Below are 10,674 nucleotides of genomic sequence, written 5' to 3' on the forward strand. Positions count from 1 at the left end.
CTGTATACCATGTTCTGGAAAGTCATACTTAGCAGTTGATGGGATCGGCCTTACATACAAAATGGTTGGCAATTTTAAGACTGTTTCTTTGGAATTTTCAAATCTTGCATCTGCTACAATGCACCTGGATCCTCTACCAGTTTTTCTCTACCAGACTGGTACAAGGCTTCTAATCATAGCCATTCAAAATATCCAAGAGATAGGATTGTGCCACGTGTTAAAAAAATCTTAGTGCACTTCCCCTCTCCTTCTTTCTTCTTCGTCACATCCTCCGGCCGCCTGCCACCGCCTTCACCTTCCCATTTTCTTCTCTCCTCCACCTTCTTCCCTTCATCTTCTCTCCTAAAATCTGAGGGCTCAAGGCCTCAAAATCTGAAAAATGGTATCAGCCTAAGCCTCTTTCTCGCTAAGCAAACAAAACACAAAACACACAGCAAAGCAAAGCAAACCCATTAAAACCCTCCCAATTCTGAACCCCATCTGCCCACCATTACTTTACTACCATTTTTCAGATTTTGAGGCCTTGAGCCCTCAGATTTTTGAGAGTAGATGAAGGGAAAAAAGTGGAGGAGAGAAGAAAATGGGAGGGTGAGGGTGAGGGTGGTGGCAGGTGGCTGAAGGTAGTGGCGAAGAAAGAAGAAGAGGGAAGTGTACTCAGATTTTTTTAACACGTGGCACAATCGTATCTCTTGAATATTTTGAATGGCTATGATTAGAAGCCTTGTACCAATCTGGTAGAGAAAAATTGGTAGAGGATCCATGTCCTGCTACAATTATACCATCTGCTATTTTACCACCGGTTGGATATCGTAAGAAACCCGAGTAATTAAATTTGATGTAGATGCAGAGAGAGACCTTGAATTCTTGAGATTTCGTCAACATAATTGATTTTTAATTTGGGTAAGCACAAATGAATCCCTCCAACTGGTTTGTAACTTTGTAGACTAGTGATATCTCCACAGTGTTAGAGAGCTCTCAAGTTTGAATCTCCTATTCTTCAAATCAAATATATCCCTAACTCAGCGTAGAAAGAAAGACATTATAGGTCCACAATATGCAACGCAACAATTTACGTACATGTTCAATTGTAAACCTATTTTATTGTCATGTTTTTGCACTTTCTTTTAAGAAAATAATACATAATACAACACAAAGGAACAAACTTGTGTTAAGTTTTTAACAAGCATCTTTGTTTAGAAAATGGGGGATAGTTAAGCAAGTTTTATTAAGTTTATATTATCTTCTTCTTTTTTTCTTTTTTTTGTTGTTGTATAGTTTTTTTCTCATAAATTAAAAGTTTTTTTTTTTTTTTTTTTGGGTCGAAATCATAAATTAAAAGTTGGACCGCATTAATACTAGCCCGAGCCGAGCCAGCCCTCGAGTCCAACTTTGGCCGACACTACTATGTCTCTTAGAACTTAAAAGTAGAAGCCCACACCGCTACAAAGAAAATGGCGCTTTAAACCCCTAAATTACTAAAACCCTAGAAAAACAAAGCAAAGCAGTGTCTCTTTGTGGACTACGAGAGCTCTTCCCAGTTCTTGCATGCTTTGTTGCAGTTAGAAGGGGCAATTAAAAGAGAGAGAAGCAAAGAGTGGTATCAATCTCCTCCTTGGATCCAACCTCAGAACCAAGGTATCAAATCCCAAACACCCATTTGTTTTTTCTTTGAATTACATCTTCCTTGGTTTCTGATTAAAATTTTATGTATTTGTTCTGAAAACTTTACATTCAAGAAGAAAATTGTTCTTAAAAATCGGTATATATTGTTGTTGGATAATTTCATCCGGTTTATAGTTTTGATAATTTTGAAAAGTTTTCAACCGTTGAGCTTTGATAACTTTATTGGCACTTTCCTGCTTAAAGGCTATGTTTGTTTGCCGAGAAAATGTGGGAAGAGATGAGAATTCAATTACCCCTTTTTACTTGTCTTCAAATTATGACCTTTTCATATCCTATGTGAATCCTTGGAACTTTATATTTTAGCCTAGTAGAACTAGCTGTGTTAGCTGATTTGACCTCACTGACTATCTTGGGTAGGGGATCCTTATCTATAGTAAGTTAGTAACTGTATTAAACTTTCTTAGGGATTTTTCCTCATCAATGCTGAGGCTTGGCCCTCCTATTTTATTTGTTACCTTCACATACTCATTTAGGTTGAAAATCAATTTGTTTCTAAATTAATGGGCTACCTAGCCTCCCTTTGTGCTGTTGATTTTTTGTACATTTGACAGAAATATGGGTTACAATTATTGGAGCAATGTAGTGATCATGGGCTGTCCATAAACATCTTCTTCTGTTTTTTCTTATTTTTTTTCAAGGAAGAAACCAGAGCCAGTGAGCAAAATGGTGGTAGGGCTTAGAGAATTCACTGCAAGAGTTGAAAGAGATGGTGTTGATGAACCAATTCTGGATGCTGTGAATGGCGAGGAGCTGATGCATGTTCAGCCTTGCGTTTCTATTGTCCTTGGTAATTGCGCTCCTGAGTCCCCTGGCACTCTCTACATCTCCACCAAGTACGCCATGCTTTCTCTCTCTGAATTTTATCTATTTGTCTGGGTGAATTTAAGGGGAAAGAGTAAAGAAAACAATATCTAAAGGATGGGGATGGGTAACTTTTTTTCCACAAAAATAGTGTCCATTCAAACAGTAGTGGGGATTTTGCAGGCAAGTGGTTTGGTTGAGTGACAGTGACAGGGCTAAAGGTTATGCGGTGGACTTCTTGTCTATATCACTGCACGCTGTATCCAGGGATCCAGAGGCATACACCTCTCCTTGTATATACACTCAGGTATATGCTTTAGTATTCATCAATGTACTCCAGCAGCAATATGGGCTCTTATCTTTATCTTGTTTGAAATGTACTTGGTCAAAATTGTTCTTCCATTTGTTTGGTGTGAAACTTCAGTTTGTAAGGCATTTTTATCTTATTCTCTGAACCTTTAACCTCTTTCTTCATTTCTTTCAATTTGGATGTCAATTCTTTTTGCTTGTGCTATTTAAACTCTGAATAAGTTGAAATGTCTCTGTTGTTTTGGTGAGCTTTAGGATCATATATCTTAAATTAATTCTGCAAACTCTAGAAAAAAGAGTGCATAAGACACTTGTTTACTTATTTTGTATCAAGGTTTGCGTATCTATACCATATGTTGTGCTAGGTTTAAGATTGTTGGTCCTGACTGATCATTAGCTTCAATATGTAATTTCAATATTTTTGGCCATTTGGTGCGTGGTTTTTCTGATTAATTTTTTTAACTTTTAAGATTGAAACTGGAGCTGACGACAACGAGTCTGACGGCTCAGATTCAGAAAGCAATGATGGTGTCTTAGATTTGTCCAAGACCACAGAAATGAGGCTTGTTCCTTCAGATCCTAGCCACTGTATCCTCTCTCTCTCTCTCTCTCTCTCTCTCTCTCTCTCTCTCTCTCTCATCTAGTAGCTATTTTGATTTTTCTTCTTGTTAGTATTTTCCGTGACTAACATGTTGATTTTGTGTGGCAGTGGATTCTCTGTTTGCGATATTTTGTGATTGTGCTGAGCTTAATCCTGAACCAATTGAAGGTTTGTACAATCTCTAATAGCGCGTATTTTTTTCTTTGTTTCTTTTTGTGAATTCTGAATTAATCTTATTTACTTCATTGGTTGCACACCCTGATATTGTAATTCTATTGTGTCTTTCTTTAGAAGGAGAAGAAGAGCATAATTGGATTTTTAGTGCTGATCAGTTGGAAGATGAGGCAGCAGGTATGGTTGTACTAATTAGCAATTGTATCTGTTTATGTGTCTAGTTGTGTTATTATGTCTGATATTTTTTGTTTTGAATATGATGCTATTTTCAGGAGAAGATTCTGAGTGGCCTGTTCTTCAAAATTCTTCAAACTCAATTGGTCAATCTAATGGGAATCATGACCTAGCTCGTAGTGTGCTTGAGGTAGGCCTGTGAATATCCCATTTAATGCTGCAATGGAGTTAGCCCCTTGTATGGTTTCTTTTATGAGTCGAGCAGCAGCATACGGTGTTGATGACATTTTCATCTTCTTTGCAGCTTCAGATCAATGATCAACGGTTTGAGGATGCAGAAGAAATGGAGCATGTGAGTGACAGTGCCCACCATTGAATTTCTCTCTTTTCAATGTTTCATCTTCAAGTGTTGCCTTACCCATGTCCAATTTGTTGTTATGCACTGGAAGTCTTGCTGTACATGTGAACAATTATCGTCGTAACTCTATTAATCTTTGTAACACAAGTTCTGGTAACAGTGTTGTCTTATCAACTACCTTTTAACCTTTTCTAGGTTTCATCTTCAAGTGTTACTTTTTAGTTTTTAAAAGCTTGAACCCAATGGATTATATTTGACGTTAAGAACATTTCTCTGTAGTTCAACCTTTTCAAACCTTGTAAATGCGATTTTAGACTACTTCACTAAGCTATCTTGCGCAGTCTACAAAGACTGGTCATGGTGGGTTGTGGAATGGTATCACTTAGTTGAACTCCCCGTTGATGTCGGGGTAAATACCTTTTTTTTTTTTTTAACATACGGGGAATCTAACCTTAAACTTATTTTATTATCTCATTCATTTTTACCATTTGGGTTAATCCGATGGACTTGTAAATATTTTATTATTGAAGTTATATGATGTGGTGAAAGTTATTGTCTATATTTTTTGTGAGGAAAATGGTCTGACCCATCCTATAAAACAAGTGGGAACCAGATAACCCATGCTACAAAAAATAACCCGATTTCTAAGACATATTCACACAATTTTGCAACAAATTAATCCTGCTATCATCGTTAATAAAAAGCAGAGGAAACTCGGAAGGAAAATAAATAAATAAAATGAAAAAGCAAACAAAATTGGTGTTTGTCTTCAGAAGCCTGAAGCCCAAGAGCTAACCCAAGTCGTGTTTAGCCCAGACTCATGAGTGGAACCCAATAACAAGTTTGAACTCGACCCGACCCGTCCATAAGACAAACGGTCAAACACACACCTGGCACAGATGGTGGCAAAACCCTAATAGACCATAATATATAATCTCACAAGACTTTGCTTGTCCCTCCCATCGCTTTGAGAAAGAGGTAGCAGAAGCCGCAGCTCCAGACCTCCTTCCTCACTCCCACCTCACAGGTCTGTCTCTCTCTCTCTCTCTCTCTCTATCTTTTCCTCTCTCTCAGCTTAGATTGGTGAAGGGGATTAGAGATTTCTGATTTGTTGTCAATTTGGTTTAATAATGAATTGGGAAAGTGAGTGGTACTTAGTAGTTTTTGTCTCATTTCTGATAGCTTAGATGCTATATTTTTTATTAATCGTTGCGTAATTATTTTGATATAGAGGAAAGCAAAGAAGTAGCTTAGAAACATGGCTTACGCTGCGATGAAACCAACAAAGCCAGGTCTGGAGGAACCCCAGGAGCAGATCCACAAGATCAGGATCACTCTCTCTTCCAAGAACGTGAAGAACCTCGAGAAAGGTCTTTATTTTTGCGTATTCTTTTTATTTAATTTATGCCCATTTCATTACCATTTCGTATTGTGTTGGTTTTTGGTCTTTATCATTTGGCATTCTTTGCTATTCCCATTTCCTTTCTTGTACTTTTGATTGGAAATGGACCACTATGTTAGTAATTACTTTGTTAGGGTCAGTTTTACTACCTACCCATTATCTGTGGTCGAAGTCCTATTTTATAGCTATATGTTTGTTATTAGTATAAATTGAACATTGGAAACATTGGGATAGTAGAAACATTTGTAAGAGGAAATTTTTGGGGGCTAAGGCGAGCAAAATGAGTGTATGCATGTAAGATTTTTCTTCATTTCTTATGGTAAGGTGTTAAGTCAGACCGATGTGATACCTTTTCAAAGAATTTGGTAGGTCAGTCGTGTTCTTCCGAGCTTGATAGTATAACCCTTATTTAATTGCTTTTTCATATGGTCAATATGGGTTTATCTACCATTATTTCTACCCTGGTTTTGTTTTAGCTTATATAGATTTTCTCAGTTGAATATTTCTTTTAGCCTGTTGGTTTGATATCTGTTCTGTATTGATAGTTTGTGCTGATCTGGTTCGTGGTGCCAAGGACAAGAGGCTCAGGGTTAAGGGACCAGTGAGAATGCCGACCAAGGTTCTCCACATCACCACCAGGAAGTCTCCTTGTGGTGAAGGTATGCTTCAGTGTGAAATGTGCTTGTCATAAGCTCATGTCTTGATGGATAGCATCATTATTTCCTACTGAGATACTAGTGTATATACTATAATGCTTTGTTTCTCAAAATGTGTGGCAATGGTTATGGAATTTTATGGTCATTTACTCAAAAGAGTTGGGAGGTCTCTAGTTGAATTTTGTGGTCTGTACCTGAACAGTTATTGAAGTATTGTCTCTACACATTTCCATTTTAAAGGCTTCTGTAGCTCTTAACATTTCGATTGTGATTGCAGGTACCAACACATGGGACAGATTTGAGTTGCGAGTGCACAAGCGGGTTATTGACCTCTTCAGCTCTCCTGATGTTGTCAAACAAATTACCTCCATTACAATTGAACCTGGTGTGGAGGTGGAGGTCACCATTGCAGACTCATAGATGGATGCATTTCTAGTTGTCCTAGTTAATTGGAAATCTTCCCTGAGCATGTTTGTTCTTTTCTTATTTTGAGATTAAAGACTTGTAGTGTTTGCAATTTTCTTGAGATGATGTTTTGAAATGGATATGTACTCCAATGAATATTTTAATATTAAATAGAAGTGCTTTCTGCAGAATGCTTTAGCTTTCTTTCCAACGTTTATCGCCTGTGTAGTTCAATTAATTTAGAGATAATAGAGATTTAAATTGGCGTCTATTGCTCTCTGATGCGCGATAAACAAATTTTTCTATTTTTAACTTGTTACCTTTGTTTTTCTATTTCGACCAAAAAACTTGTTACCTTTGTATTTCTTTAGCCCGAGATTTTAATGATGTTTTTTTAGAACTGCATATATTAGAGATTTTTTATCTGTACTCCCAAAATGTTCACTTTACCTAAACCCTATTTTAGCCTCATAAAAAAAAAAGAAGGTAAAGAACTTGCAAAAAAAGGGAACTTAGTAAACCCACCCCTCAATGGTGACCCCTCAATGGTAAACCCACCTCTCTTTTCTGGTGACCCCTCAATGCCGGTGACGCCCCCTTTTCTGTGGATTTTTTGTTTAGGAGTGAATAAGTAACATTTTTTAATAAAAATTTGTTGGAGAAGCGTTGTGGTTGGGTACATATAGAATTTCAGAATCAGAGATGTAGCTTCACCACGGCACCACCTCTTAACCTAAAAAGTTGAATGGTGACAACGTAACCATAATTGTAGTTTCTAATGATTTTTAGTCTCTTGGTCACATGAGTTTTAAGCCTCTTTTATCTAAAAAGTTGAAAAAGGTGACAACTCAACCATAATTATAGTTTCTACTGAATTTTAGCCTCTTGGTCACATGAACCATGCATGTCTCTGAGTCTAGACGTAATCCAGCTGATTGCATACTGCTAATGGACTCTTCGAACCTGCTTATCTTTTTTGGGTCAGATCAAACCTACTTATCCATTGTGGCTTTTACCATATATGCTTCTCATTTCTACAGACTACAGAACAAATTAAGCAACCAAAGAAAACCACCTATATGGATGTCGATGCTACCATTCACTCTTTCAAGAAAATTTATAGACAATAGTGCCTCATTTCCCCATAGTAGTAAGAGAAAAAGAACAAAAAACTGGTAAAACATTGTATTGATTAATTAAAAATGTTGTCTATGACTTATCAACAATTAAACATCAACAAATTAAAACAGAATTTCACTAATCAAGCACTCTTCCTCTTTGCTTCCGAAACATAATTAAGATACCAATTTACAAAGTTCCTCAACCCCATCTCCAAATCTGTGGTGGGCGTATAACCAAGCTCCCTCTGCGCCAAGCTTATATTGGCATGAGTAAACAAGACGTCCCCATTTCTCGGCATTGGCAACACAACCTTCTTAGCCTCCACCCCAAGGAACCTCTCCAATACACTCACAAGCTTACTCACTGGCACCGGCGACGTGTTCCCTAGATTAAAGACTCTCAATTGCGCCGGACTGGTAACCTTGCCGCCACTTCCGGTGCTCTTCTCGGCCGTGTCCAATGCAGCCAAGCAACCCTTCACAATATCATCAATGTAGGTAAAGTCCCTGGCAACAGAGCCATGATCAGGGCCTTCAAACACCACTATCCCCTTCCCTCTCAACATGTTCCTAGTAAAAGAAAAGTAAGTCATATCAGGGCGACCCCATGGCCCATAAACCGTGAAAAACCTAAGCCCAGTAATGGAAAGCCCATATATATGATTATATGTGTGGGCTATTTCTTCACCAGCTTTCTTAGTTGCAGCATACAAACTAGCCGGTTGGTCCGTACGGTCCTTCTCCGAAAATGGTACTTTCGAATTGAGTCCGTAAACCGAACTTGACGAGGCCCAAACAATAGCAGGCTGTGGGCCCGCTGATTTACAGGCCTCGAAGACATTTACGAGCCCAGCAACGTTGCTGTGAATATACGAGTTGGGGTTTTTCAGCGCGTAGCGAACACCGGCTTGAGCGGCCAAGTGCATTACGTGAGTGAACTTCACCAAGCGAAAGAGATTGACGAGCGTTTCGGAGTCATTGACGTCGGCCTCCATTACGATCACGCCGTGTCGTTTTAGCACATCGCTACGAGCGCGCTTCAACGACACGTCGTAGTACCTGTTGAAGTTATCTATCCCAACGACGCCGTCCCCGCGCTTCTTTAAAGCCATCGAGACGTGCATTCCGACGAAGCCGGCGGCGCCGGTGACGAGCACAGAGAGGCCGCCGGCGGTGGAGTTGTGGTGGTGGTGCGGTTTGGCGGATTGGAGGATGAGGTCTTCCCAGTTGGGTTGACTCGGGAGGACTCGGCGAGTTGAAGAAGAAGATGGAGTTTTGAGAAAGAAGAAGAGGATGAAGATTAAGATGGCCAACCAACAGAGGATCAGCTTGGTTATGGAGCATCGGTAGCGGTATCGATGACTGTGTTTGGGTTTGTCCATGGCAGCGCTGCTCATTTTCCCGAGAAAAGTTGGCTCCTTTTTGTTTCTGTTTGGTTTAGTTTATTGGGTTTTATTAATGTTGGGTGGGTATTTGAAGTGAAGGAAGAGAGGGTTGATGGGTATGGGATAACGTGAAACTCTGGGTTTTTGGGTGAAACAGGAATTTGGTTTTGTCTTCATCTTCTTATGTGTACTAAATTTTTCTGTGTTTTTTGGTGTACTTTGTGCTTTTTGGGTTGATGGGGTTATCTTTATGGTCCTATCTACCTATAAACACAGAAAGAGAATGACAAATGATGGAATGGGACTGAAGGATTTGGATTCCCTGTGTGAAAGGTAATGCTTTCTGTGTGCCAAAGATAGAGTCTTAGGAGGGAAACTGGATTTATGGGGAGGGAGACACAGTCTGCAAATGAGTTTAATTAAAGTTAAACACTCTATTATCAGTTAATTAAACAAAGAGTAGAAGAGTAATAAAAGAAATATAATTTTAAGGAAAAGAACGCTTTCATGAAGTTGTGAGTTGTGTGATATATGCTATTGAAATATGTCTTGCATTCTTGAACTATCATATGAATAATGAAGTTGGATTAAGACTGTTTCAGTGTTTCACATGCATCTATAAAGCATTCTTCACCAAAACAAAAAAAACATCTTGGGGGTGTACTGCTCTTTTTGGGTGATGCTACCTGGTGCTGACATTAGTAAGGTTGGGCCACACTTATGTTTTGAGGCCTCATCTACCCTGTCCAATGGGCTGTAATATTACTACACCCCAAGTAGAAGAAGGGCTCCACATTCATCAAGAACCCAGCCAAGTTCTAATGAACTGGATGTTGGATCCACACATTCATAAGGAAGATAAAATGGTATTTTTTTTTTTCTTTTGTTTTTTTGGTCAAGAGGTTCAGAACTTGGGCTTCATTCCTAAACTGTAGAAGATATTTTAAGGGAGATGATTATGAGAAAATGTGCAAAGAGGTCAAATCAATTGACATTAAACGAAGTATATATTCATTAACCAAAAAACAAAAAGAAAAGGAAAAAACGAAGTATATATTCTCTCAGTAACAGCAGTTTCTGTATAATGATATGCCATTAACATGATAGGCCTAATTACTATGCATTTCATGAACAAATTAATTAAGCAGCATGGATGCTTCTGTCAAATCTATAAATCATGATCATTAATGGGTTCTTTAGGCTCCTTTTTTGCCTTTCTTGCATGGTCGCTTCAATCACTTTTATTTTCCTTTCCAAATAACGAATATTTGTGGTAAGCTTTCGGTTCTTTTATCGCATTAAAAATCTCCTTCTGTTTCAAATATTAATCTAGCTACAAGCTCCAACTCAAAGCACTTTTCTAAGTGCTCTTCTCTAATGCAGATGAATTGGAGCTAACATTTCGCATCTCTCACAAAAACCTTATCATGCATAAATTAGTGAATTTATTTTTATACAAACTATTGGAATACAATGCATGCATCATTTAAAAAAAAAAAAAATTGGGATTGCATTTAATTTCTATTCAGTTCAACTGACTATTCGATCAATCAAATCCAAAATCTTAATTCCAAGATAGTGTTTAGTGTGGATACCACATCTTAT

General features: G+C 38.2%; 2 protein-coding genes and 1 pseudogene across 3 annotated transcripts; 2 read left to right on the plus strand and 1 right to left on the minus strand.

Moving 5' to 3' along the window:
* Window positions 1-1,417: 1,417 nt before the first annotated feature.
* LOC147289561 (nucleotide-sensitive chloride conductance regulator (ICln) family protein) lies at window positions 1,418-4,431 on the plus strand. Of its 2 annotated transcripts, none has more exons than XM_086237592.1 (8): window positions 1,418-1,635; window positions 2,326-2,516; window positions 2,668-2,791; window positions 3,264-3,381; window positions 3,503-3,562; window positions 3,686-3,745; window positions 3,841-3,932; window positions 4,047-4,431. In XM_086237592.1, the coding sequence occupies exons 2-8, from the start codon at window positions 2,347-2,349 to the stop codon at window positions 4,116-4,118; spliced, it is 696 nt and encodes a 231-aa protein (XP_086093718.1). In that variant the 5' UTR covers window positions 1,418-1,635; window positions 2,326-2,346; the 3' UTR covers window positions 4,119-4,431. The 2 variants fall into 2 exon arrangements, with proteins under 2 accessions (XP_086093718.1, XP_086093717.1); XM_086237591.1 differs by having other exon boundaries at window positions 1,419-1,635; window positions 2,322-2,516.
* Window positions 4,432-4,977: 546 nt separating this feature from the next.
* On the plus strand, window positions 4,978-6,754 carry LOC147289562 (small ribosomal subunit protein uS10y). The gene is made up of 4 exons (XM_086236278.1): window positions 4,978-5,127; window positions 5,332-5,470; window positions 6,048-6,161; window positions 6,436-6,754. Exons 2-4 carry the CDS (start codon window positions 5,359-5,361, stop codon window positions 6,576-6,578), a joined length of 369 nt encoding a protein of 122 aa, XP_086092404.1. The 5' UTR covers window positions 4,978-5,127; window positions 5,332-5,358; the 3' UTR covers window positions 6,579-6,754.
* A 1,053-nt stretch (window positions 6,755-7,807) lies between these two features.
* LOC147289563 (UDP-glucuronate 4-epimerase 2 pseudogene) lies at window positions 7,808-9,392 on the minus strand (annotated as a pseudogene).
* Between the last annotated feature and the right edge of the window lie 1,282 nt (window positions 9,393-10,674).

Source organism: Dryas octopetala, chromosome 3, assembly GCF_963921425.1.
Source record: "Dryas octopetala chromosome 3, drDryOcto1.1, whole genome shotgun sequence".
Taxonomy (NCBI): Eukaryota; Viridiplantae; Streptophyta; class Magnoliopsida; order Rosales; family Rosaceae; genus Dryas; species Dryas octopetala.

What these genes read in the sequence shown, in the direction of transcription:
- LOC147289562 (XM_086236278.1), top strand. Translation starts at nt 5,359, where the DNA reads ATGGCTTACGCTGCGATGAAACCAACAAAGCCAGGTCTGGAGGAACCC. An exon ending in CGTGAAGAACCTCGAGAAAG is followed by an intron (nt 5,471 to 6,047) that starts GTCTTTATTTTT and finishes CTGTATTGATAG; the next exon opens with TTTGTGCTGATCTGGTTCGT. An exon ending in GAAGTCTCCTTGTGGTGAAG is followed by an intron (nt 6,162 to 6,435) that starts GTATGCTTCAGT and finishes TTGTGATTGCAG; the next exon opens with GTACCAACACATGGGACAGA.
- LOC147289561 (XM_086237592.1), top strand. Translation starts at nt 2,347, where the DNA reads ATGGTGGTAGGGCTTAGAGAATTCACTGCAAGAGTTGAAAGAGATGGT. An exon ending in TAATCCTGAACCAATTGAAG is followed by an intron (nt 3,563 to 3,685) that starts GTTTGTACAATC and finishes GTCTTTCTTTAG; the next exon opens with AAGGAGAAGAAGAGCATAAT. An exon ending in GTTGGAAGATGAGGCAGCAG is followed by an intron (nt 3,746 to 3,840) that starts GTATGGTTGTAC and finishes TGCTATTTTCAG; the next exon opens with GAGAAGATTCTGAGTGGCCT.